The following is a 26,992-nucleotide window of genomic DNA, read 5'->3' as shown; positions in this document are numbered from 1 at the left end:
GTGCACATTTGTGGTTTTGGTGCTGACCCTGGGCGAGGTTGCTCTGCGGCAGAGCGTTGGTAATGTTGGGAAGTTCGCTGCCATAGTTGCCGTCCTCCAGTGGGCAGATGTCCATGTCCCCCCACTTCTTCAGCTGCTTCAACCAACCACTCTTCTCCTCGCTTTTACAGTGAGGATTTAGCACCACACACACCCACAATGCACCTGTGAACAGTAAGGGGATCAGATGTCAGACTCTTAATAACAGAAGCTTTTAAGAGGGGGGGTGTATCCCTAATATGGTCACGTCTTTGAAACTATACTGACCAAATACTCAAATATTTTGTTTACCAGGTGCAGCCAATCAGAAGAAAGTAGGCTTAAGGTGATCTGCACTAAGACCGAGTGTAAATTACTTGATAAGCTAAGCAAGAAAATGAACACTGCATTAATGATTCAAAACTATCTGGGTGGTTGCTGTCCTGAAAAACTTTACCAGCTTTTTAAAAACCCAGCAGTTCTTCTTCTGCAACAATTCTCAAAAAAAAAAAAAAGAAAAAGAAAAAAAAATTAAGTAAATCTGTGCGTTTTAACTGGCAGGCTTTCACATATTAGAGAAAAATCAGGCAGCACACTCAGACTGTCTGTCTGTTATTCTTGTCTGCGTCTGTGTCACGATCTCCCCAGCTCACCCGGGAAGTGTTCTTATTGACCTCCTAAATACTGCGATTGATTGTGGAGAAGCTGAGCAGCCATATTGATCGGCAGCCTTTATCATTCACTCAGTGCAGGTGGAGAGAGAGGCCCGGGCATGAGGAGGAGCAGCTGACTGGATAACCTAATAGCTTACTGAGTAGATGGATGTTTACCTGACACAGTGACTAGAAATTTGTCAGAACAACAAAAGGAAGACTTCTTTAGGGCTGTGACTGCACCAACTACACAGCCGATCCCTTCTGATTTTTCCAAACTAAAACTGTCAGACATCGCACTCTCCCTGTGTGTGTGTAACTGTTCTTACCCAGCTCATCCCAAAGCTGCCTGCACTTGTCCGTCATGCCTGTGCCTTGTTGTCTCCATAGTGACAGTCGGGGGTCTGCCATGAATTGTTCCGTTATGAGCGTTAGCATTCGGGCACCGTTGGAGTCCCGCATTCGCAGCATCTCTCGCACCTGGAAAGAGCATGGGCTTGGTAACTGTGAGTAACACAATAGTCTGACTGAGCAGCATGTACCTCCTGCACCTTAGAATAATCACACAGGCTGAAGCAGAAGGTGGAGGCAAAGAAAAAGACAGAACACATCTCAAGTTCACATACTTGGCAATAGAGAAAAAGTTTGGACATTTTGTGCACATTTGCATTCTTACTGGAAAGTTGGGTATGAAAACCACTTACTACTTTCAGTTTAGAACATTAAACATAACATTGTTTTTACATTGTGTCGGGGTGGCTGTGGAGGCGGTAGAGCAGGTCACCTACTAATCAGAAGGTTGGTGGTTCGATCCCCGTCTGCTCCAGTCTGCATGCCAAATATCCTTGGGCAAGATACTAACCCCAAGTTGCTCTCTGATGCATCCATCGGAGTGTGAATGTGTGCGAATGTCGGATAGAAAGCACTTGCATATTAGAAGCACAGAAAAAAGTGCTTGTGTGAATAGGTGTGTATGTGTGAATGAGGCAAGTTGCATAAAGTGCTTTGAGTGCTCATTAGAGTAGAAAAGCACTATATAAGAATCAGTCCATTTACCATTTCAGATGACATCATATGCCCCCCCTCGAATTTGAAATTCGAACTAATACAAAAGACAGAACATGGCTTTTGGCGATTCATGATGCATGTATTCTACAAAACATTCTGAATACCAATTAAAACCAAATAAAAGAAACAGTTTGGCCCTGAAATTGAGAACTTGGCCTTATCAGAATGTGTTAAGTGGGCTTGTTTCAGTCAGGAAAGAGAAAGCATAGAAAACATCTGCACCGACTCATATTTAACCACAACTGGAAAGCTGTTCAGGCCTAATTGAGAAAATTAAGATACTGTCAAGCAGATATTAAAAGGTTATTCTCAGGAGTTGCAGGCACATAGATTTACTTGAATAGAACATTTTTACATACTTACAAACCACTAGAAACTAAATGCCAGATATCAGATTTCAGAGTGATGATGAAAATTAGTTCATGTCTTTGTTACTTTTAGGCTGGATTGTAATTCATTACTATCGTCAGGTTGTTTTACAAGCTCCCTGACAAGCCTTCACATGGTCCCAGTGAGATTGCTGACAGGGACTAGAAAGAGAGAACGTTTTTCTCCCGTATTGGCTTATCTTCATTGGTTCCCTGTTAAATCAAATTTATTCTTAGAGTGCAGGCTTAGTTATGGTTCTTAGGATATTTAAAAGTAAAATCGGAGGCAGAGCCTACACCTTCAGTGAATCCAGCCCTCAGTTTGGATTCTGGAGACAGACACGGTCTTAAATTTTAAGTTCAGGCTTAAAACTTTCCATTTGATCAAACTTAGTGATGCCTGAACCCTTCCTTAGCTATGCTGCAATAGGCTTCCCAGAGTGTTTCTTCTTCACTCTGTGTTTACACACACACACATTCATTCATTTGTTCTTATATCTCTGGTCTCTTCCACAGTGTGTCCTTTGTCCTGACTCCATCCCCCCACCCCCTAACTGGTCAAGGCAGATGGCTGCCCCTCCCTGAATGGAGTTTTTCCTTCCCACTGTTGCTAAATGCTTTCTCATAGGAGTTGTTGGGGTTTTCTCTGGTGACACATTTCAAAATTGAATTAACTGCCGCACACTTTTTATTTTTAGCGATTGCCCACATTTAAGTAGGTGTGGATAAATTGCTGTCAAATTCTCTGCTATGTTCACCATCTTCTAGCCAGCTGTTATGGTAGCAGTGGGCAGATTTCCACTATGTTTGCAGAGAAACGTATTATTCATGTAGTTATTTTCCTGCTTAGATTTGCCAAAACAGAGGAAACAAATAAATGTTCAAACGATGCAGAGGAAGGGAGCAGTGACACCAACCTTAGCGAACATGGAGTTGAGCTGTTTCCCAGAACCGTAGTAACCTCCCTGCGACAGAAACTGCTTGACTTGCTCCCTGACTTGATCTTCATCCAGATGCCAGCAGTTATCATCATCAATGCTGGCGCCTGCAGTTGGGTCCGGGGCACCTGAGAGCGCACAGACACACAACACACACAAATAAATGACAGGGCCAGTGAATCCTACAGTGGCTGCAATACATGCACACAGCAACAATACAAAAAGAGAGCACATGGATTCTAACAAAAGCCCTGAATTCATATGAAAACTTCATTCCTTCCTGTCCTCAATCCACACCCCGGGATGAAAAAGATAAACAGACAGTGACCATGGGAAAGGGAGTTTACTTAAAGACAGCCTCAGCTGCAACAACACCATTTTCTTAGGTCAGTACAAACACACTACATCTCAAATGTAATCCCTCAGTGCTGAAGGATAGTTGGAAATTTTTATCCTGAAATAAAGTTGAATTCTCTGAATCTTGGCACTGATCCTCTCTGCTCTCAAGCCTCTTTGTTTAACATTTAACTTGCAGCGCCCCTACACGACACCTAAGAAATGCTGCTTGTGTTTGCTTTTCCCCCCCGAGTGCATGATTAATCAAACTTTATTTTTCTTCTGTGTGTGTCTGACTGATACCACAGGGAAATGGAGATATGCACCAAATTGGGGGGGGGGGGGCTTTGATCTAGCAGGAAGTGAGCTGAGGAAAGCCCAGAGATGCATTTCCAACTGACTGGAAGAACACCGCGGCAAACAGCAACATTCCTCCATCAAAGCCAGACTCACGCCTGGGATCAACTGAACTTCAACCCCCATGATCCCCCTTGTCAAACACAGGAAGCACAGCGCGGGGCTTCCTGGACGAGGGAGCTGGAGTGTGTCAACATTTAGCGGGCAGGATGAAATAGAGAAGGAGATAAAGAGGTTTGTTTGGCGAAAGGATGTGTAGAGTTTGTCGTTTCCCCGACGCGGAGCTGGTCTGGCTCTCCTAGTTTTTAATCTCCCTCTACTTTCTCCGGCCCTTTCATGTTTCCTTCTCCTTTCCGTCTCCTCTCTTCCATTTCCCAGAGTGCCATCGCTTCTGTCTCCTCCTCTCAATGTCCCTTTCCTCTTCACACATCTCTCCCTACGCTTTCTCCTGCATCCATTTCATCATTCGAGTCCCTTTTTCTGGGCTTCCTTCAACCTACCCCTGCCAGTGGGAGGAGGTAGCGACTGGAGAGTGAGAACAGAGAAATCAAACGAGCCATTTGAAGCCTGCCTTGCTGCTTCGCCGGAGTAATCAGGGGCTCTGACGTATGACAGCCTGTAGGCTGGCGTGCAGCATGTTTCAAGTTGCGAGGCTTTTAAGTGTGGCCTGTTGCTGTGAAGATATCGCTGCAGAGGGATGGGCAGCACCTCCACAGAGCAAGAACTTTTTAAGAATTAAGGAAAGAGCTGTAACTTTCCGAATGACTGTCAGGAATTTACGGCAACCTTGAAAACCTGGCGTGGAATGTGGTTTGTGGTTTGTGCTCTCACCATGGACCTGGTTGATCTCAGAGTTGGAAGAGAGAATCTCATCGGCCAGTTTCTGAGCAGTGGGCAGCACCTCGGTGTGGTGGGCTGTGATCAGATACTGCACCAGCTTCTGTAGTTGATCTCTGTTCATCTGGAACAAAGTCTCTGAGATAGGCAGCCGTAGCTTCACCTGCAACAAACACAAGTGGGTGTCCAGTGTGTCAACTGCATGTTATTACTGTAAAGTTTTCTAAACGCAAAGTCCCAGGTGGAAACATAATTTGGTCTTTGAGCTCATGAGACATGATTTATGTACCTTAAAATACAGTTATCCAGTTGTACTATGAATGTTCAGGGCAGTTTTTAATAAACTCAATTTAATTTGGTCCGTAGAACATATTAAAAAAGATGGATGAAGTGTTCTGAAACCTCGGGATGAGTGTTTTAAAACCACATGTGACGAAAGAGGAGCAGGTCCGACTATGACACTTTGTTGGACTAAATGTTTTATTCAATATATAATCAAATTCAGTGATTGAAGCCATAAACTTACTAGGAAAGTGTTTAAAGAGATCATGTTTCTGAGGCGTTTGCACCCATTAAAAAAAGAATACAGGTTTAAGATATTTCGGCACTGGCTTCACTTTTCAGACCTGGAAACTCTGTCCATCTTTTGCTCCGTCTATGATCTGGACACAAAGGTACGTAGAGCCACGTTGTATTAACTGTGGTGGATGTCTTCTTGGATTTCTCAGTTATTTGCACAATGTCACAGTGATGGATGCTCGTGTTAAGCTTGGAAAAAGTTTCAATTAATGTGTACAAATAATCCCGGTGAATCAAAAGCTTATCAGAAAGTTTATTTTTCCAACTCTTGGCTCTGTATGATGTCAGAGAGAGAGTGGAATCCCTAATATGGTCATCACAGGCACATAAGCTCAGGCTGTGAGCAATGCAACTCTACACAGCTGCTGCTCAAACCTTGTGTTTTTGTAGGGGAGCCAATCGGAACAAAGCTAGCCTAAAAGTATAATCGATACATTTTGACTGGTGAATGATGCAAAGCTACCCAAGTAGAGTCCAAATTTAAGAGCACAGAGCTGAAAATGTGCATAGAGCCACTTTGATTCATGGCACTACAGCCTCTACTGTGTTTTGAGTGATGTAACCAGCACTGATAAACATAAGAGAAACCATCACTGATCGTAGCACTAACGGAATGTGTTGCATATTTTGGTTAAGGAATGTTAACCCAATGGAAAGGAAGCATCACAAAGCTGTGGTTATTACCTGTTCGGGCTTGCGAATCCGATATAGTGAGAGCGCCACGACATGCGCGCAGTAGAATATGTCTCGGTTCCCACAGCCACAGGTGACAGAGGTGATCTTGCACCGGTCGAAGCTGATGGCTACCTTGTGGGTGACCTCCGGCTCAGACGATGTGGCGGGTTCGGTCACTGTGCCGCTGAGGTGAAATCCTGCAGGGACACAAAGGAGGGACGATAGAGATGGGTGAGCTTTAAATGGTCTTACAAAAGTATGATAAAATGCAATCAGACATTTTTTTTTGAGTAATTCAACTTCATTGCAACTTTTACACAGTTTAATTTGTTTAAGTTTTATGTTAAAACATAAAGATGTAGAAGGAAAAAAAAAGGCAGGAGAAACTGTGGTAACCTGAGCCTCTACAAACACACAGAGTGAAGACTGAGTACAAAACACACATCTTCATCAGGCTTCAACAGGACACTGAGCCATCTGATACTCAGGGTCTCTCTGTCCAAGGCTCAGTGCATCTGTGTGTGCGTGTGTAGTAGGAAGGTTGCTAGGGTGGGATCGTTTCCTGGCCCCACATACACACCCAGACCTACACCCACAGGATAGCAAGGCAGTTGGCAAAATAAATGTCCACTTTGCATGGTTAATCTTTAGCCCTGACACACCAGGCCGACCATTTAGTGCTGGCCTTTGTTGTCGGCTGTCTGCAGATGAGCATTTCCTGTACTTTTTAAAAGGCATTTCAGGACTCGATGTAACCATTTGGCCAATTTCACAAACAAGTTCCAAACCTGCACTTAATTGAGTAGCATGAGGCTAAAAACAACTGTACAAGCAATAAATGACATCACTGTAACCACTCATGAGATTTTATTGATTAACCCCATGTGACACCCAGAGTCTAGATATAAATGAAAGCAAGAGCAAGTCCAGGCTCCATCTTTGGTCCTCTTCTGTTTCATATTTCAATGCTTAAAAAAGTCTTTTAAATACAACATAGCTGTTGCAAACATATCCAAAGTCAGGAACTACAACCTGACTAATGTCAAGTGTTAGATTGAGATAAAGGTGGAGAAATTTGAGAGAAGAAAAGAGAATGGAGGAGGGGAAAGTATCTGTTCTGTCATGTCATTTCACTCTGACAGGTCAATTATTTATGAGGTAAAGAGTGTGTGCAGGTGTTTGTGTGTGTGCATGCACTTTGTCACAAACCATAGCCTACCGCTTCTTTTACACATAGAAGTTCAAAAGGCAGAGACAAAAAAACAAAACATAAAGGGGATGCCAAACAACCTAAGTGCAAAACAATAGTATGGCTATTTTAGTCATGGTGGTTTATGTGCAAGGTACATAACTAAAACTCTGACACACCAACAAACATCAGTGCAAACACAAGGAAACACACACACACTTAATTCTGGGGTGTGGGCCAGCATGGTGGAGTGGCCTAATAAGCTTGTTTTAAGCCATCCCCTGGCAAAAATCCCACAATAGGCTTTTCCAAACCAAATGCTGTGAGCACAAACACAAGGTAGCTCACAGACACACACACACGCAAACACAGCCAGAGCCAATCAACTGTAAACTGCTTTCACCAGACAAAGGAAGATAAGGAGCTACGAGAGAGCGAGTGAAGAGAGTGACAACGACACTGACAGCGCGTATCGTCTCGCCAACCAACTCACAAAACCGTCTGAACCAAAATGAAACTGGTCAACTCACCACATCCTCCAAATGTACAAGCTAACAGCCTTCTCTTTACGCCGAAATCTCAATCCACAGCCAAGCTGCTGACAAAGGACTACACATGTTAAATGCAGACACAAAGCCACAACACTTAATACTGCAATCCTCCAATGTTCAGAGGCCTTGAAACAAAAAAACGATGTAATCCTGTGCTGCCCTGCAGGTTCTATTTAAATGTACATTCCAGGTAGATTACCTCAGAGTATGAAAAGTGTATAAGTGTACCAGTTACACTCAAAACTGTCAGAAAGAAAAAAGGCTGATATTTCTGTCCATCTTTACTTGTCCTAAGTGCGTTTGCCGTCTTAATAATTTTCTTGAGCGGCCTATTTCCTGGTGTCTACTGTTACTGGACTGTATTTTCTCCTTTCAAGACTTGATCAGACTCTATATAACACGACTGCTTAGTCATTCCTGTTATATTTATTTGAAACTGTGATAAATTCTCTGGACAAGTCCACATGGTGTGGGAAACAAAACAAAAGTGCAGGCATATGCACAGACCCCATACTCACTGATGACGGACCAGAGGACACAAACTACTAGTACTTACATCAGAGGTGTCTCTATGACAGATGGTCACGGTCATGTCGGAATAGGTTCAAACTTCATATTTTTGCCTTTGCCATCTAGCACTTTTATAAGCAGATGTGCCAAATGCGGGGTGGATCTGACTGAGAAACTGAAGGAAAAATTACAAGATGCCGAGCAGGCAGTTGACAGTCGCACTCCGCTCTATTTGACTTCAATAGGGCCTGTAAGTTACTAAATTAACAGCCTGCTGCACTCAATGAGACTTTGAAATGTCATTACTGACAGCCATTAGGAATAATGCAGGTTTGAAGCATTTCTGCATTGGCTTCACCTTTCAGACGCAGAACCTACATCCATCTTTGATATACAGTCCACGGTAGCAACACACTCGTGCCAAAGTAGCCCCCTGCGGTATGTGCAGTGCAGATCTACTTTCAATCTACATGTGGCCAAACCACTTGAACTACCCACATGCATATACCAACACACCCAGCAACCACCGAAGCCACGCTGATTAATCTGACACAGTGCCCTGGATGGCTACAAACTAGGGCTGCTCGATTATGGCAAAAATGATAATCACGATTATTTTCATTGAAATTGAGATCTCGATTATTTGACGATATTTATTTAACCCTTTAAGACCTACTATAGAACCAAGTCCGCCAGAGCTTATATTATTTTTTTACATGTTGTAGTGCCATTTATGGGAGCATTTCAAGTTGCTATACAACTGTTATAGCCCATATTTTAATAATATGTATGCATTAAGTCCATAGTAACTACATTAATTGCAAAAAAGTGCAATAAACTACAAAAAAAAATTGAAAATCGTTTTTGTTTGTTTTTTTACATATATTTCTACTTGGAGAAATTTAAGAGGTTTATCCCTCAAAACTTTAAATACAAAAAAGTTGCAAAAAATAGTTTACAACAACAGGAAACTTATTTTGAGTGTCTTCATAGTTTTATTTTGGAGATACACCAATTTTTATATACTGCAGGAAAAACGAAAAAACAATCCTATGATGCAAATTTGCAAAGAAAACAGCATGTGCATCAAAATAAACTATTTCCAGCAGTGCAATTCGAGTTCTAAGCATCCCAGAAACTATTCAGAAAAGTCAAACATGACCAGTAAAGGCCTTTAAGGCCTACAAGTAAAAAAACTACATTTCCGCGAAAATGACGTCACTTCCGGTTTCGGCCAGGACATGGCGGACATGTGATAGTTCGCGCTGACGCCTGTTTCACTGTGGGAAGTGTTACGAACAGCTGATCGGATCAGCGAAGCATGTTTCTGGAATATTATGTTTTTGTTCCTGCAAGCGCTTTTTATGCAATTTTTGCAAAGCTTTATGTGGAAGGAAACCGTGACCGAAGACAAGCTGATGGCATCAGATGTAAGTACAACTCCTCCGGTTTCATATGCAAAACAAATTATTGCGCTAGCTTACATGGTCCAGGTTCTACAGGGATTTAAAAATAGTTACACAAAACGGAGCGTGCTGCTCTGACGGCTTTAAAGGGTTAACAATGACTTTAAAAAATAATATAAAATAGTGTGCAACACCACTGAAGTTTTTTGTTTTTTTTTTACCTCTCTTTTCAACCAACAGCAGTCACTCTCCTCTCCAAATAACTTCTGCTTAGCTTTCCGAGCTTCCCTCGGGTCCTCTTAATCAGCGGTCTCCAACCTTTTTTGCGCCACGGACCGGTTTATGCCCGACAATATTTTCACGGACCGGCCTTTAAGGTGTCGCGGATAAACGAGGGAGGGGCTAATAATCGGCTCAGTCATTTTTAATGATCGTTGAAAGCCCAGATCGTAATCGTGATTAAAATTCGATTAATTGAGCAGCCCTACTACAAACCATTCAGCCCGCTTACTGCCTACTGACCAGTCTTAATATTGTCCACTGACCAACACAGTGACTGATCTAAAAACTCTACATGACTGACCAAACTGTCCGCCGAGCCAAACGGGCCATCTGACGATGATAGGAAGGACAAGTGACACACTGAGAACAGAGGGAAGAGCGAGGCTGATGCATCTGTCAGTGATAGACATGGAGAGTCCTCCAAACTGTTGAAATTTCTCCCTCCCGCTGAGTCCGTCTGTCCAACCAATCTTGGTGTCTTGCAGCGCAGTAATATTGTAAATGTCAGAAACGGCTTGCTATTCCTCCCCTCCGTCTCTATAATGGACATACCTGTAAAATCAATTTGCACTAATCATAGCTTAGTGTCAGGGAATCCAAATTTGATCGTCCAGCGCTGAAATCATTGCAGCGGAGCGCCAAAGACCAGGCAAAAATCAGGGGAGCGCATTTCTTAAAAGCATTGGGGGGACATTTAGAGAGCCATCTTCCCCTCTGAGCTGTCTAAACAATGCCTTGTCAGTCATCACTGACTATTGCACTTGTCTCTAAAAACTCTACTCTTAGCATTTCAGATGAGGAGAGAAGTTTTGATGGCATGTGAGATTTGGTCTTTCCAAATCCGGCCCGCCTTATTCTTTCTACGTCTGTCAGGTTAAAGCCTATTGTTACTCAGCCCTCTGGGATGATTGTGATGGTGACACTGCTGCTCTTTTCACTTTCAATCAAGTCTGAAATGGCTGACAAACAGGTCACAGTCTGTCTATCTGCCTCTTTATCTTTTGACAGTTTCTCTCATCATTGTTAGGTTTAATTACCTGGCTAAGTTAGATACTTCTGGGGCAGTCGCACCTTGCTACGGCCATCGCAACAAAGTAGGTAAAACTCACGAGAGATTTTAACACTCTTGTGATTGGTGGATTGAATAAAGGAAAAGAATAAATCCCTAGCAGTCCTTCAGCAAATTAGAGCTCCTTAAGAAGTAATTGCTTCTAGTCAAGAGTCGAAAAATTAAACATGATAGTGTATAATAGCCAGGCAAATTTTAACTCAGTTTTTCTCAGTTTCCATGGCTCATGTTGATCTAAGCCTTTTATTTAAAGTATAAATGTGATCTGGGCAAAAAGACCACAGCAGTAAACTGGGAAATCATTTTCCAAACATGTCATCACCATGAGGTTTAAGTACCCCTAACCCTAAGCTATTAAAATATGTGATTCCTGATTTCTCCCAGTCTTGGCAACAGGATTGAAATGAAAACAGTGCGAGTGACTCAAACCTTACATTAACCTGATATTTTGGCTTACAATTTCATGAAAGCAAAAGCTACATGTTCTGAATTTCCATGTATTTCTTCTTCAGTTGGAAACACCAAAGCTACATCTCAGCTGTAAATACCTCAGAAATCTTTCGCCCTAACTACACGTCAGGTTGACGCAGCCTGCAGCTACTTTGTGGCTGGCCTGTTCAGCACTGTCCAGGGCATGTTGGGATACTTTTTTTCGATGCAGTTTTTCAGTACATCAGTGAGAGAATAACAATCATCATCTCAGCATAAGGAAAAATATTAAACAATATGGGGACTCATGTGTCAAGGAGATCGCTGAAATTATCGAAATGAATGATAATATATTTTTAGCCCTGAAAAAGTGACCACAGCGTAGAGCGGAGATCCTGGAGGGGAAAAGTCCCAGCTGGCTGGTACTGCATATAAAACACTGGGACAAAACCACACTTTAATTAACAGATAACACACCCGCTCGTGCATAAATGTGGGCAACGATGTCGGCCACTTCAGTAGGTTATGTCGTCAGCTCTACAAAGATTCCCTGCAGAAATCTAAATCAGGCTGCAGAGTTGGGGTCATCGCTGATGATGACGACTCAGACCTCGGAGGGTGAAGTATTGCTTGGTGTACCCATTTTTACCCCAGTTGCTTTCACATATAGAATCCTTTGTGTGTGACACTGAGGGTGTCTTCAGCAGATGGGCATGCAACGATACTTGGTACAAAGACGCTCCATCAGACCGTCTGCAAGAACACACAAACACACGTAAACACGGTGAACAAAGCAACCTTTTCAGAGCCTGTCTGCTTTTGTTCTTAATGCCACACTGAGCACAAAGATGAAACGGTGCAAACTACTCAGTGATATTCACAGAAGATATTGCTAATCTCTCTCACACTCGCGTGCGCGCACACACACACTTCATGCATGCTAGTTGTGAGCCTGGATCAGCAAAACAGATGAATTTCTAACAAGGTGAATCAGGAGTGTGATGTGTGTAAACTGGGAATGTTGCCAACTACAACGATCTGGCTGAATCCTCAGGGGGAAGAAGAAGAGAAAAAAAACACCTCTGTGGATGTATATATGTGTGCGTGCCTGTTCTAATGTAGGTAGGCGCACTTGCCCCAAAACCCCACAGACACACACTCTACTACTGACATCTTTCATGCTTGAAAAAAAAAAAAGAAGAAGAAAAAGGAAAAAAAAAGTGTGTCTTGTGTGGCATTTGTGGTTATTAACACTTTGATTGCGGGCTGTGCTCGTCTAGAAGGGAGAGATGAAATATGATGAACTTAATATGAACTTAATTTGGATTACACACAATTCCATCACCATGTACAGCATGTGTGTAAGACTTCAGAATTCATAGTGTTGGTTTGTTTATAGTGTGTATGCAGAGTTTTAAAATGATTGCTGCGTAAGAAAAATAAAGCGTGAAGAGACTGGAGGGACCTCCATTGTACATCTTTCCATTATACTTGGAGACACCCTGTAGCTATTTATATATTATATGTATATATTTTACACACGCACGCACACACACACCACTGCGCCTTGCCTCCCTGTTATACACCATCTGTCACTTGATGACAACCCCACCCACAGAAACAAATCAGCCAATCAGGAGGCCAAGAGCTCCCTATGCTAGGCCATTAACCCTTAATCAGCTGGGTTTATGGAGCTGTGAGCCGAGCCAACGCATGCATGTACGCTCACACACAAGCACACTCTAGCCGTATTCAACCAAAAGCCTCGATTTAGATAGATGGGGGAAAAACCCCACCCACCCCTCCCACCGCACTTTAAAGCTGTGGAGGAGACCATCCTTGATTCCATTCATCTTCTTTCCCCCAAAGCACTGTGCCGACACTACAAACACTTTAACAAATTTGGGGGGGTGGGGTGCAGTAATCCTGTGTGGGCGTCAAAATGAAGGCGCAGCATTTGGCAGAGTGATATTGATGGGTGGCTAATTAAAGGGACCCCCCCCCCAAAAAAAACAAACAAAAAAACAACAACCCTTAGATGCCCTCGACTCCATATACTAACCACCACCACCATATCAAACAGCATGTCTCTGTGTGACTTGGTGAACAGACTCGTCTCGGACAGGAACAAGCAACGGTGGTCCTCGTACAGGAGCCTGCAGAAGGTGGAGAAATGTTTGTCATTCACGCTTACTCCGAGCTGTCGGAGGCTGCTGCAGAGCAAAAACACAGACTACCACTGGCAACAGCGATGCAAAAGAGCAGAGCTTCCACAGGAAGCGGTACTTACAGAAAAAAAATAAAAACATTTACAGGAAAACTGGAAAGTAAATGTTCAAAGGCTCAGATATGGACGGCACCCTGCCACATTTGACCACCATTTATCACTAAAGCGCTTTTAACATAACTGCCTTGCGACAACATGCCATTTCATACAAGCATGAAGAAGCATGGATTAAAAGTTAGATAAAACATCCAGTAGTGTCAGAATTTAAAAACAGATCATTTTTAGAGCTTGAGCTTGCATTTCTAGTCTGTTCTTGTACCGATTACTGCTGATGAGCATCAGCTTGATTTAGTTAAGTAACCATCTTAACTATTGTTTTTTTTTTTCCTTTTTTCTCTGCCACCCACAAACTCCTCGTCTCTTCATGCCAACTGTCCTGTGCTGTCATTTCTCACTCTGCTTTCCAGTCACGGCTGCTATTTGCAACTTTTATCAGGAAACTGCATGTCAGCAGAAGTATGCTCTGGAGAAGAAGAAAAAAAATGCATGTTGGTGCCACCTTTCACCCCCTGTGCCATCTTACTTCCCCTTTTCCTAAAGTAGCCAGGATTCGTCCTCCTCCACCAGACAACACATCCCTCTCAGCCTGTGGCCCTCCCCATTTCCCATCTGTTCTGACAGCTCCAAGGTTAACACAGCTCCCCCCTCCTGCACACACACACACACACACACACACACACACACACACATGAAGATCTTTTCAACCTGCCATCTATCTTTGCACAACACACACACACACACACACACACACACACACACACACACACACACACACACACACACACATACACAGTGAGTACACGATCTTCCCCTCTGCCTATCAAACCATCCATCCATCATTCACGCATGCATCCTTCCATCCCTCCCTCTTGCAGTGTTTGCTGATGTGATAACAGCTGATTGATTCATTTGTGATTTCCCAGCAGCTCTGTCCCAAACGCACACACGCACACACAGACACAAGCGTGCACACGCACAAACACGCACGAACCGCCGGGACTCATTTGTCATGATTACATTGAATTGATTCCCTGATTTGCTCCATTCTGTTGCAACTTGTGGGGGGAAGAGAGAAAGAGGAAGAAAGAGAAAGACGTGGGAGAGAAAGGTTTAATCAAGTCCTTTTCAGCTGATGTGTCACTGTGAAAACAAACAAACAAAAAAAAAAACAGAAAAAAAAACTGCAGATCTGACAGAACAGATGAGGGTGGAAATCAGCTGACGAGTCCTCAACCCGACTGAGCATAGGGCAACAAAGACAGACGGAGGAAAAAAAATTGAGGAAGAGAAGAAATTCAGGGGGAGGAGAGGTAGCACTTGGATTGCTCCGAAGGGACGAGCATGTTCTGCAAAATACTTGCCGAAAAGAGATAAGGACAGACAAAGACCGGTCACAACCATCAGAATGAGCAAGAACACATAAGGCAGAGCTTGCGCGTGCTATTTTAGAGCCATCTTGACTGAGATAAAAGCTTGTGTGGATGGATGGCTGACATCCTTTGCTTGACGTGCGTGAAATTCAATCAAGGACTCGATTTGTCTACTTTGAAAGCAAGCTGAAGCGGTCCATTTCAAGACTCTAACACATTCCACTTTTTAATGGAGAGTCATTTGGTTGATTCATAGCATTGTGAGCGACACTAGAATGAAGGTTACTTGGCGAGGAGAAATGCTATAAATGGTGCTTTCAGCTTTTCAGGAGGATACAGGACCAGAAACCTGAGAGCAGAAATGCACACATGTACACACACGCACACACAACCATTGTGGGGAAGACAAAGCTGAAGCTGTGTGGAGGTGAAGCAGAGTTAAAGGGCTTTAGTACAATGTCATACACTGCAGCATTCCCAGTTCACTCAAGGCTACATTAACGATAAGGAGGGCACTTTTTTTTTGTTGTGGCCTGTTGTTTCAGCATAGAGGCATTACTGTGCCGTGGCCTTGTCTTACAAAGGGCAGAGCAAAAGCAATTTATCACGCTGCAAACACTTAGAGAGTCAAGTCACTTGCTTGCATGTGGTGAAGCCTACAAATCTGGGTTAGAAGAAGCAACAGATCCTTCAAGTCCTGTAAGTTGGGAGGTGGGGCCTGCACCTCCCAACTCAGGATCGGACTCGTTTGTTCAGCATATCCCACAGATGCCTGATTGGATTGAGACTTGGGGAATTCGGAGGTCAAGTCAGCACCTCAAACTCATTGTTGTGCTTCTCAAACCATTGTTGAACCATTTCTGCTTTGTGGCAGGCGCATTACCCTGCTGAAAGAGGCCACAGCCATCAGGGAGTACCATTTCCATGAAAGGGTGTACATGGTCTGGAACAATGCTTAGGTAGCTGGTATATCTGTTCCTTCTTTGGACCACTTTTGATAGACACTGACCACTGCAGACCGGGAGCACCCCGCAAGTGCAGCGGTTTTGGAGATGCTCTGACCAAGTCGTCTTACCCTTACAATATGTCTTCTTGTCAAACTCGCTCAAATCCTTACACTTATCGTGCATTTTCCTGCTTCTAACATCAACTTTGATAACAAAATGTTCATTTGCTCCCTAATACATCCCACCCACTAACAGGTACCATAATGACGTGGTCTTAATACTATGACTGATCAATGTGCATGCACCGAGAAGAGCTACAGACTCCGTAGAGGGACTAACCTGCAACACGAGGCATCGGCGTTGTAAGGATGCAAAGCAAATTTTCCCCTTACACAAGGGTCCCACAGCACACTGGGCGTCATCTCATGTCAGACTTGCGTTGATTCCCACAGAAACTAAAGCACCCAAGTGTCACATCAGCCACTCAGAACTGAATATGTAAATGAGCTGCTCAGTGCAATCTAGAGTGGAGACGTGCCTAAAGGGTACAAAAAAAAATCTGTCAAACAGCCTCCTTCGTATCTGTTCTGCTAGTAGCCACTTCCCGTGAAACCCATTGTACAGAAATTCAATTAATTCCACTTGCTTCTAACACACACACACACACACACGCACACACACACACACACACTCCCCCACCATTTGACCTTAGAACTGAAGAAGCTTCTCGGATGAGAGGTGAAACGTCTTCAAGCAACTTAAAGAAGTCCAGGAAGTCTTTGCAAGCTCCTTTGACTACAATGACCTGGATGACTGAGAACCACAGACATAACTACAACGGTCTGCTCCCTTTTCTACTTGCTTTTCAAAACAAAGCCATGCACAATGGGAGACACACACACACACACACACACACACACACACACACACGTTAACTGTTACTGCACTGGATTCACCCTTTAGTTACCATTGACGTATACACATTCTGTATATACTCGTGTACACATGTAGCACAGGTATGTTGGACTTATGATTTGGATTACATATACGGGCTACAGGCGTATGGTCAACCTTTGCCTGTAGCAAAATTTGTGAATACTCGTGTCATACTTTTAAGTAAATTCATAAAAATGTGTGCACGTAGTATTAATGCACACGCGTGCACATTTAAACAAGCACGGGTTTCCTGCTCGTGTTTACGTATGCAGAGGCCGTTCTATGCGTCTCTCCCTCTGTTGCCCTTTTGTCTCTTCTTTCTCAGTCTCCCTGCGCACTTTGCCCTTTTCCTAAACCTGCTGTGGCCTTAGCCACGGTTTTTGTTTATTATGGCGGCATGCAAAGCAAAGGAACAACCATCTGCCATATGCATGCAGCGGCTGTCTTAGGAACAACAAGGGCTGGCATCACAATGCCTCTTTAGCTTGTGTGTGTGTGTGTGTGTGTGTGTGTGTGTGTGTGTGTGTGTGTATTTGTTCTTCATGCACAGTCTGCAGGGCAAGATAAGTATGCATTTAAGAGGCTTATATTTCATTTCAGGAACTGAAGGAGACAAAATGGCTCCATTCTGAGTTGGCGAACACAACACAAGGAACGGTGGGGTGGCAAAAGAAAAAAAAAACAGAAAGGGAAAGAAAAAGCTTGCTGTGATGCCATTTGTGTATGCACACACAGAAGGAACAGAGGCACAAAGCCGAGCATTTGTAGCTAGCGCACAAACACAATTGAGCACAAAGCGGAACATTTCAAATACAAATCCAGCTTTATTAATCTGTGCGTTTTGTTTACTGTACGGTTAAAAAGCCAAAAGTGTGACGGGAGCTGCCAGATCGGCGTGTGAAGGCTGAGCAAAAGTAACTTTTAGAAGTGGTGAGTGTTGACCCAGGCTTGTCAAACACATGTCACGCTCTCATGGTGCTTCTGAAGCAAAGTGTGCTGGATACACAAGTGCACAAAATTAGCAAAAAAAACCCCCAAAAGCAAAAACTAAACACACACAGTATGAATACTTAAATACGTTTTTGATGCTTTGCATAGTACAGTACAGCACGTCAACAATTCAGGGCAAACGCTGCTGTGTTTCAGCTTTAATTCTGACAAAAACGGTGCAAAATTGCTCCGACTTTGAAGCCAGTCGTGTCAGATAATTTTAGATGTTAAGATTCAAAAAATCTGAATTTGGATCTGAGCAAGCCAAGGGGAAACTAGAAAAATTTGCATTTCCTGCGAAAATGCAGTGTGGATGCTTTAAAGCTGAAGCTGTATGCAAAAAGTAGCTGAAAAAGCTGAAAAGTTGCAGAAATTGTAAAAACTTTGCAGAAGCAAAGGAACTTTGCTAAAATGGAATAACTTAGCAGAACTGCAATATCTTAGAGGAAACATAATACTTGGCAGAAATACAATAGCATAGCAGAACTTAGCAGAAATATTGTAACTTACCAGAAACATAACTTCTCAAAAATACAAGAATTTAGGAGAAATAGTATAAGATAACAGAAAGAATATATTTAGACAAAAATACTTAAGCATTACAGAAACACTATGATTTAGAAAAATAGTACAACATAGCAGAAATACTGTGATTTACCAGAGACACTGTGATGAACTATGAATATTGTAATTTTAAATTAAGACTATGTTTTAGCACAAATATTATAATTTGGCAGAAATACTATGATACAGCACAAATACTCTGGTTTAGCACAAATATTATAACATAGCAGAAATACAATTATATAGCAGAAATGCTATATTTAGAAAGAAAAATATAATATAGTAGAAATAGTATGATTAAGCAGAAATACTACAATATAGCATAATAACAATAATTTAGCAGAAATACTATGATTGAGCAGAAGTACTAAGATGTAGTAAAAGTACTTTGATTTAACAGAAATACAATTATGGAGGAGTAATACTTTAAAATGGGAGAAATATTGATACACACACACACATACACAGAGCCTAAAGGTAAGAGTATTTGTGCCATGGAGTGTTAAGAATGTGAGGTCCATATTAGAAAAGCTGGTAAAATCATAAAAGTTTGCAGAATTGTAATAAATGATGAATATGAATTACTGGTCTGTGACAGTGTATTAATTTGTAGGGAAAAAAACATGTTGACCAAGGTGGAATCGAACCCACGATCTTTGGCTTGCAGACCCGTGTCATTACCAACTGCGCCACTGGGAAAGAGAGGAGCCGTTTTGAAAAACAGGGTGATGAGCAGTCAGAATTAGATCCCGGTGAGAGGCGAAAAACGCCGTTTTTTGGAGTTACAAAACGTTGTGTAACTCAAAAACTAGGTGGACTAGAGGCATAATTCTTGTACTGGGTGAATCAGCGGACTTTGGTGTACTTTGACTGCGATTTTCATTGCTCTTTGTACAACCGTTGCTGAGATATGACGAGAGAGGAAACGGAAGACCTCAGACATGATTGGCTGGCTGGGAAGCCGTGCAGGCCCTGATATGTGATATGTGTCTGAGTCCGCACAGAGGATTGGCTGCCTGGCAGAAATATATAGAAATAGTATGATTAAGCATAAATACTACATTTAGCAGAAATACTATATTAAGCACAAATCCTATAAAAAGCAGAAATACTATATTAAGCACAAATCCTATTAAAAGCAGAAATAGTATATTAAGCACAAATCTTATAAAATAGCAGAAATAGTATGATTTAGCACAATAGTAATAAGTTAAACAGAAAAATTGGAAAAGCAAAATGGACAGCTGAAGAAATGCTGAACATGCTGAGGGTCCCTCAAATATACTTGTTAAATGAAAAAAATCAGCAAAAAAAATATATAACAGCCACACAATCAGAAATATGTACACATAAGGAAACACACATGCACAGAGAGACACACACACAAGATCCAATTCAGTCAACCAGTCTAAATATATTGAATTTGAATCTTAGAATGAGATCATCCCATTAAAAGGCCTTCTCTCTCTCTCTCTCTCTCTCTCTCTCTCTCTTTCTCTCTCTCTCTCACACACACACACACACACTGCTGAATTTGAATCCACCAATCAGAGAGCCTGTGCACTTTTTCCTGCCAAAACAGGTGCATCTATTTACACACGCAGCACAGAGAGACACAGGATTATCCGGTTGTTCAGTCTGACGTCACTAGCCGTGTCTGGGTCTAAACTCCGCTGCAGGTCCATATATCAAACGATCACTATGGCATTACTGTGAGTTGAAAAACTGTCTAAAGTCTTTCATCTTTAATAAAATGATCAGCGTTCTGCTCTACCAGGTGTAACAATTGAGTTTAACATCCAGGCATCCATGAAAACAGAATTTATGACATTTAACGGAGTTAGAAGTTAGCAGGGAGTTAGCTCGCTAGCTTCTATCTAAATACAATATAGCATGTCCTGACTGCGGGGTTTTGGAAACAAATTAAAACGTACAGCTCTGTTATCACTTCCAAGACAGAAAGCTAAACAGCAGTGACGTTTGTAGGGTTACTGAAGTTTGGCTAGCTGGTATATAATGATGTGCTACGTGACCGCTAGCGACACAGCTATGTTAGCATAATATAAACAAGCTAACTTTTTTTCCACTTGATAAAAGTTACCGTGAGTGTTCTCGGTGGTCAGGAACAAATGTAATCGCATGGCAGGATGCTGTAAACGGACCAAACTTCAGCCAGGAGAACAACTGAGATAATCCATCCACAATACGAGGTTAGTCATTCATATACTGCTGCATGGGCTGGGCTGTAGTTACATCCTAAGGTTTTAAAAACTGAGCTTAAATAAATGATTAGTGGTAATAAAAGCCGAGGGAGGTCAACAGTGATCGCTGACTGTTTTAGGAGCTTTTTGAGATCAAATAGAAGAAAATACATAACATTAAACATGTTAACAACACAAATGCCATATTAAACGCAGACTACTTTAGACCCGGAAGTAGGATTCGTCGCGTCATCACTGAACAACCGGATTGCAGTCTATTTCTCATAATGACGACTCCCCTCAAACAAATGACCATAATTTCCTAACCGTAGGGGCTAGAGCGGTCATTCTTACACCGTTTTGTTCAGAAGAGATGGGGGAATCTTCAAGTGTTGACAATTTATCATTAAAATATGAATTTTTAGAGATATATGACATGGATGACTTGTTGACTTAGAAGCCACGAATTCCCCAATATGCAAATTTGAATGCCTCAGACCACATATATGATTGGCTGGCTGGGAAGCCGTGCAGGCCCTGATTTGTGGATTTGAATTCCTCAGCCCTCAGATATGATTGGCTGGCTTAGAAGCCATGAAGGCCCCAATATGCAAATTTGAATGCCTCAGGACACATATATGATTGGCTGGGAAGCCGTGCAGGCCCTGATTTGAAAATTTGAATGTCTCAGTCCTCACAGAGGATTGGCTGCCTGGGGACCTGGCAGAAATATATAGAAATACTATGATTAAGCATAAATACTACATTTAGTAGAAATACTATGTTTTAGCACAAATACTATAAAAAGCAGAAATACTATAATTTAGCAGAAATACTATATTAAGCACAAATCCTATAAAAAGCAGAAATAGTATGATTAAGCATAAACACTACATTTAGTAGAAATACTATGTTTGAGCAAAAATCCTATAAAAAGCAGAAATAGTATGATTAAGCATAACTACTACATTTAGTAGAAATACTATGTTTTAGCACAAATAGTATAAAAAGCATAAATACTGTAATTTAGCAGAAATACTATATTAGGCACAAATTCTATGAAAAGCAGAAATAGTATGATTAAGCAGAAATACTACATTTAGTAGAAATACTATGTTTTAGCACAAATCCTATAAAAAGCAGAAATACTGTACTATGATTTAGTAGAAAAACTATAAATAATCAGAAATACTATATTTGGCAGAAATACTATATTTTGCACAAATCTTATAAAATAGCAGAAATAGTATGATTTAGCACAATAGTAATAAGTTAAACAGAAAAATTGGAAAAGCAAAATGGACAGCTGAAAAAATGCTGAACATGCTGAGGGTCCCTCAAATATACTTGTTAAATGAAAAAATCAGCAAAAAGATGCACAGGGAGAGAGAAGTAAGTTTCTAGGTCAGCCTGGGAGCTGCTGAATTTGAATCCACCAATCAGAGAGCCTGTGTACTTTTTCCCGCCAAAACAGGTGCATCTATTTACACACGCAGCACAGAGAGGCACAGGATTATTGCAGCCTATTTCTCATAATGACGACTCCCCTCAAACAAATGACCATAATTTCCTAACCGTAGGGGCTAGAGCGGTCATTCTTACACCGTTTTGTTCAGAAGAGATGGGGGAATCTTCCAGTGTTGACAATTTATCATTAAAATGTGAATTATTAAAGATATTTGACTTCTAATGCACCATAACTGAGTAGAGCGAAGCAAAAACTGGCTTGACTTGCCCTCAAACAACGCTTTGTAACTCGAAATCTATTTGGAGTATCGATATCATTCTTTCACCGTAAGAGACAGCAGGCTTTGGTGAACAGTCATGGAAATTTTCAGGTCTCTGTGGAAATCCAACAAAAAGTTATGACGAGAGAAAAAAGTGGTTCATTTCCAGGGTTTGAAATTTGAAGAAATCTGAGCGACGGACGAATTTCCTACCCTCAAACAAGTCCAACTCATTTCAGAACGATAATACGTGAGAAAGAAATTCTTGAATTGTGAGCGTCACGAGTGTCTGAAGATATACCGGGACAAGCCTCATGTCTTAACTTTGCTTCGTTAAGGAGATATGACGATTCGAATATGCCTCTCATTACAGAAATGCAGCGGTGATTTTGAACAAACTCTCCATTGACTTTATATGGAGAGTTTTCCGACATTGTGTTGGTCTGAGGAGATTTGCGAAAGTTCTATGAATACCACAACAATGATAGTGACATTTTCGGAAACCCAGCAAAAATACCTATGTTTTGATGTATAATTTGTGGAAGTTGAGTGAAGATTGAGCAAGTAGCAAGAAGTTGTTCGGACATGAAGAGAAGACTGCAAAACCTTCAGTGGCACACTGGAAGCCAAGTGCATAGCAACCATAACAACGCATGTATTTTGTGAAAAATCACAATTTTGCAACTGAAAACTTTAAGAGGCATAAAGGTAAAACGGTAAAAGATTTGAAAAAGCTGAATCATACCTGAATAGCCCAATAATTTGAGAACATTTTAAAGTTTGAATGGTTGTTCTACGTGAAAATATGAGGAAGTAGTTAAGTTTCAGAAACAAGCAAATTTTAGCAGAATTGCAGAAGTTTCCCATTCATTTCAATGGGACAAATTAAGCTTAATATTTTAAAAAGTATAATAGTGAAAAATACCAAAAGACATAGCAGGAATTAGCAGAAATTTGAACGGTGAAAATCGGCTGAAAATTGTGGAAGTAGTTAAGTGCCAAAAAGTGTACGGAAGTCCCAAGAGGAACTCAATAGTGTGGATGCATCCACACAATAAAAGTGAGTGCTGCTGGTTTACTGGTTAATTCGGTTGCCCATTTACCATAGTAACAAGCTAGTCCCGCTGAGGCTCCTATCCTAACAAAAGAAATTCAGACATGGACTTGGTTCAATCCCTGCTGGCGCTGTAGGTTTTCGCAAATCGGAAAATAAATAGTCTCTGTAGTTATGTTCGGCTTCAACTTCTGCGAGAAGATTTTCTTCGGTTGTGTTGGAAAAAACGAACAATTTTGTCTCACACAAAAGGTCATGACATTTGTGGTTTTGTTGGACCGTCTCCACATCTGAGTTTAGAAACCTTTCCAACCCCCCTGATTAGCCTCCACCCCTGTGGAGCTGATCACTGCTCGCCATGCACAGCCATGCATGAAACATGAATAATGAAATATAATAATTAAAAAACAAAAAAAAGAAAAGAAAAACAGCTTGCAAGCCAGTATACAAGCTGACGACTCACACACATCCTTCTTCTCTTCATCTCTCTCTCACTCACTCACTCACTCACTCACACACACACACACACACACACACACACACACACACACACAGGTGGGGGGACTTCTGGTTGACTTCATCAAGCTCTCATCAAGCCAAGCCACCATATGGGGATGGGGCCCAAAACAGAGGGGAATTTGATTGTGATTGTGTGTGTGTGTGTGTGTGTGTGTGTGTGTATTGCAGAGACCCCCCAGCCACCCACCCCTGCACTCATCCCCAAATACAACACAAAGGAAGCATGCATCACCAAATCAGGTTTGTCTTGCATGAATTATGACGCTACTGCTGCCCCATTAAGACTCCCCCTAGCGCGGACACAAACACACAGACACCCTGAAGGTGTGTTGAGCTACAACAGCTGAAACAAGACAAACAAGGAGGTCCAGACACACTGATTGCTACCTCCTCCTCCCCTTTCCATATTTCCATTTCCACAAAAACATACACATGCACTTCTCCTAATTCCACTGTTATGTCTCCATTTCTACTCCTTTAAGTTTTAGTCTCATGTCCCTCCCTGTTTTCTCTCTCCTTGTATCCAGCAAGCCAGCATGGCACCCCGAACATCCTGAGAATCCCAGCTCCCCTTATCTGTCTTCTCCTGCCCACACCCACCACCATGTACCCGGGGCCTGCTTGCTGACGTAGGCAGACATTCACATACATTGAATCTTAATCTGGGCGTGACCTGCTTTTTCTTGGCTTCCCTCCCCTACTGGCTGCCTCCAAAGAGTCAGCCTTTCACAGGCAAGCGCACACCCCTTCTCCCCAAGCACCGTCTACCTCGACAACCCCCTCTAAAAAAAAGGTCCACATTGCAGGCCTCGAGGCTGGGGCCTCGCCTGCCATTGTTAGCCCACAATGGGTGAGAGGCGGCTGGCAGGCAGGCAACAGCCAGGAGGCCTTGTGGAGGAAGCTGGGGGAGAGTGTGAGGCAAGCAGTTACTAAAAGGGAGGAGGATGGCGAAAGATGGGCTTCTTGCTTTGCAATTTAAACCAATTTTCTCAGATGAACGAGAGATGAAAAGAAAATTAAAAGTGGAAACTAAGTACCATAAACATCATATCAGAAAAACAATATCTAACAGAAGAGGGGGAGCAGCTTAACCACCTCAAAAAGGATGTGTGAATGATGCAAGCTCTGTTCACAAAGCCACTATAGCATCATACTGGACACAGGCTGTCTACTCTATTGAATCCGCCATCTAAAGCTGGGATCAAGCTTAACAAAGTGAGCTTTATCCTCCAGTGGAGGTTCATTTATTTATTTCAAATAGGAGCATCTGTCAGTGCAGCCGGGCTGCGTCTCTGAGGTTTACAGTGTTCACACCGACAGCAGCACTGTTTAAGAAAATTAAAAAAATAAAAATACTGTCTGCTATTTCAGCAACACAGCAACCTTTGCTGAAGTTTCATGTGGCAGGGCCGAGATCAACCAAACTTTCAAGAGCCGCAAAACTTTATAGACCATTTATAGTTATAAAGTACTTCTTATTATGTTGGTGGTATTATGTCCGTGGGTTTGTACAATTATTTTGAACTTCTAGACATGGTGGATTATACATTAAAAGATCGCTGTGAAACAGTTAATGCAGTACTTTTATTAAACTGCTCATATAAAAGCTGAAAGTCTAAGCCAAAAATGACAAAAACTGTCCAAATAGTTATGGAGCTACATACTGTTACAGTGGTGAAACCAAGGTTTGAAATAATGAGCTTTGCTCAAGTACAAGACATTTTCAAGCTTCAGACTGCTTTAAACATTCTGCTTCATGCAGCTGTTTTTTCCTTCTGCTCTGTGCTATGCATTCAGTTCAGTTATATTTATACAGAGGCAAGTCATAACAACAGTCACCTGAAGGTGCTTTGTATTAAAGACACAACAAACATACAGACAACCCCCAATGAGCAAGTGCTTTGGTGACAGTAGGAAGGAAAAACGCCCAACAGGAAGAAACCACCAGCAGAACCAGCCTCTGGGAGGGGCAGCCATCTGCCACAACCAGCTGGGGGTGAGAGGAGGAAGACAGGATCAGCATATGATGTAACAGAGAGGGGATTCCATGAATATGCTCATGTCAGAGAGACAGCTCTACAAACACAATGTACAATTGTTACAAATGTCTTGAAATGCAGTTCTTTCCTTATCCTTGTGTTCAAGTCCTTTCAGCTGCGACACATTTTTAGGCTCTACCCTACAATCTAAAAACAGGTCTATTGCTTTGACTCAGGTTTGGCTGCAGAGCACAAGCTTTGAATGAAAAAAGCATTAGAGATTTACATGGATTAAAAGAGCAAAAAAAGCCAGTGGGCACCAGACAACAGCCACCACCGAGTTTGCAACACAAACTAGAACCATTTGACCTGCAGCACGACACCGCACTAGAGTTTCAGCTCCAGCAGTACCATGTGTGACACACAAGGTAACTCTTACTCTTCATTTCAGTGTTGAACCACAAGCCACCATTGAATGGAAAACAAGCACACATTTACACCGGCAGTCGTGCAGTAATGTCGACCATGACACATAAAAGCATGCAGCTGTTCATGGACACACACACACACACACACACACACCAATCCAATAATGTCTGCCGTCATATACACAACCACAGGCATGCTTGTGCGTGAACACACACAGCTGAGCCGTGGGAGCAATCATCTGATAATGTCAACTGTCACAAGAATACACAAAGTGCGTGCACACGCGCGCAGACACACATGCAGAAAGAGAGGCAGAACAAAGAAGTGGAGGCTGGCAAACAATGCGCCACAATGCTCTCTGGCAGGGACTTGAGTTTACAAAAGAAAAAGGTTTCCAATCACTAGACATTCATTCACACACACACACACACACACACACACACACAGAACTGGGGTGCGAGAAAGGGACACAGACCTTTACGATACACACTGAGGGACACACAATGCCGGGCAGACCATTCTCTCACTTCCTCCATTCAGTCATTCAATTGCTCTTTTTCGTCTTGTCCCCCCTTTCCCCATCAGCGTGCTCTGAAATAAACTGTTTCCCAGATTACACTTTGCTCTGCTTTCTTCACTATGAGGGTCTCATTCATTTTCCTCCAAGCTGGTAATATAGGGCAGATAGGAGAGATCGGGAGCACGCCTGCTGGCCACACTCAGT

At 42.2% G+C, this 26,992-nt stretch overlaps 1 protein-coding gene across 3 annotated transcripts in view; it reads right to left on the bottom strand.

Moving 5' to 3' along the window:
* Positions 1–26,992, bottom strand: part of zswim5 (zinc finger, SWIM-type containing 5) — a 74,378-nt gene that overhangs the window by 14,071 nt on the left and 33,315 nt on the right. For 2 of the 3 annotated variants that reach the window (XM_082512625.1, XM_082512627.1), the window contains exons 2-6: positions 5,839–6,026; positions 4,570–4,738; positions 3,025–3,173; positions 1,001–1,151; positions 28–204 (exon numbers count right to left, since the gene is read on the bottom strand). In XM_082512625.1, coding sequence (XP_082368751.1) covers positions 28–204; positions 1,001–1,151; positions 3,025–3,173; positions 4,570–4,738; positions 5,839–6,026 — 834 coding nt within the window. Of the gene's footprint in view, positions 1–27; positions 205–1,000; positions 1,152–3,024; positions 3,174–4,569; positions 4,739–5,838; positions 6,027–20,460; positions 21,046–26,992 lie in introns of those variants that run through there. The other variant, XM_082512626.1, reaches the window with a different exon arrangement.

This window comes from Aulonocara stuartgranti (genome assembly GCF_965226115.1).
Source record: "Aulonocara stuartgranti genome assembly, chromosome: 18".
Taxonomy (NCBI): domain Eukaryota; kingdom Metazoa; phylum Chordata; class Actinopteri; order Cichliformes; family Cichlidae; genus Aulonocara; species Aulonocara stuartgranti.
Note: the sequence above shows the minus strand (reverse complement) of the source record. Positions and strands in the feature narration are given on the sequence as shown.